The sequence below is a fragment of the Acanthisitta chloris genome, unplaced genomic scaffold, assembly GCF_000695815.1.
Source record: "Acanthisitta chloris isolate BGI_N310 unplaced genomic scaffold, ASM69581v1 scaffold25086, whole genome shotgun sequence".
Lineage (NCBI taxonomy): Eukaryota > Metazoa > Chordata > Aves > Passeriformes > Acanthisittidae > Acanthisitta > Acanthisitta chloris.
Genome location: NW_008676831.1, coordinates 740 through 1,417, shown reverse-complemented (window position 1 = coordinate 1,417; position 678 = coordinate 740). Strand labels below are relative to the sequence as shown.

Sequence of the window (678 nt, the reverse complement as noted above, 5' to 3'; positions counted from 1 at the left end):
TGCAGCCCTGTGCACTGGTCAGCCTGGCAGAAGCAAAGAGGAAAACAAGACCCAGTCATCAGTAATAATGCATTTCAGCTACTTCTGTGTTGCCCAGGAAGGGCAATAATCCCCCAGGACCTCAGGGCTTTTTGGGACCATCTGCCCTAGCTCCACTTCTGGGCACTCTGCCCGGATTCAAGACGCCCCAGCCCCAGGGAAAAGGGCCCCCCCCCATCGTGGTTTGGGAGCCACTCGGCTCATCCCTGCCACAACCCTGGCAGCCTGCATGGGGGAAGGGGAAATTCACTAGAGCTGCCCCAGCAAGAGTTAAATACTAAGCACAGCTGCTCAGAAGCAGTTGGCCAAGAAGGATCAGAGTCCAGATCATGAAGCAACCTCACATGACCTTAAAAAACGGATGAAATAAGGTTTTCCCAGGGACAGAAATGACCCAGCTGCCTGCAACCCCATGGGATGCTCCTACCAGCTTGCGGATGCGGTCGAGGACCAGGTCGATGATCTCCTTGCCGATGGTGTAGTGCCCACGAGCATAGTTGTTGGCTGCATCCTCCTTGCCCGTGATCAGCTGCTCGGGGTGGAAGAGCTGTCGGTATGTCCCCGTGCGCACCTCATCTGTGGAGAAAGCCCCGTGAGCGCCCGGCGGGGGCTGCGCTCCCAGTGCCCACCCTGCCGTGC

The 678-nt window shown here is 57.8% G+C and overlaps 1 protein-coding gene across 1 annotated transcript in view; it reads right to left on the bottom strand.

Annotated features, from left to right (window-relative positions):
* Positions 1-6: 6 nt before the first annotated feature.
* Positions 7-678, bottom strand: part of LOC103803716 (tubulin alpha chain-like) — a gene marked incomplete at both ends in the record, with an annotated part of 873 nt that continues 201 nt past the window's right edge. Inside the window, 3 exons of the mRNA XM_009076289.1 lie at positions 7-23; positions 467-615; positions 669-678. The exon at positions 669-678 is cut by the window's right edge and continues 201 nt beyond it. Of these exons, the coding sequence (XP_009074537.1) occupies positions 7-23; positions 467-615; positions 669-678 (176 nt within the window). The remainder of the gene's footprint in view (positions 24-466; positions 616-668) is intronic.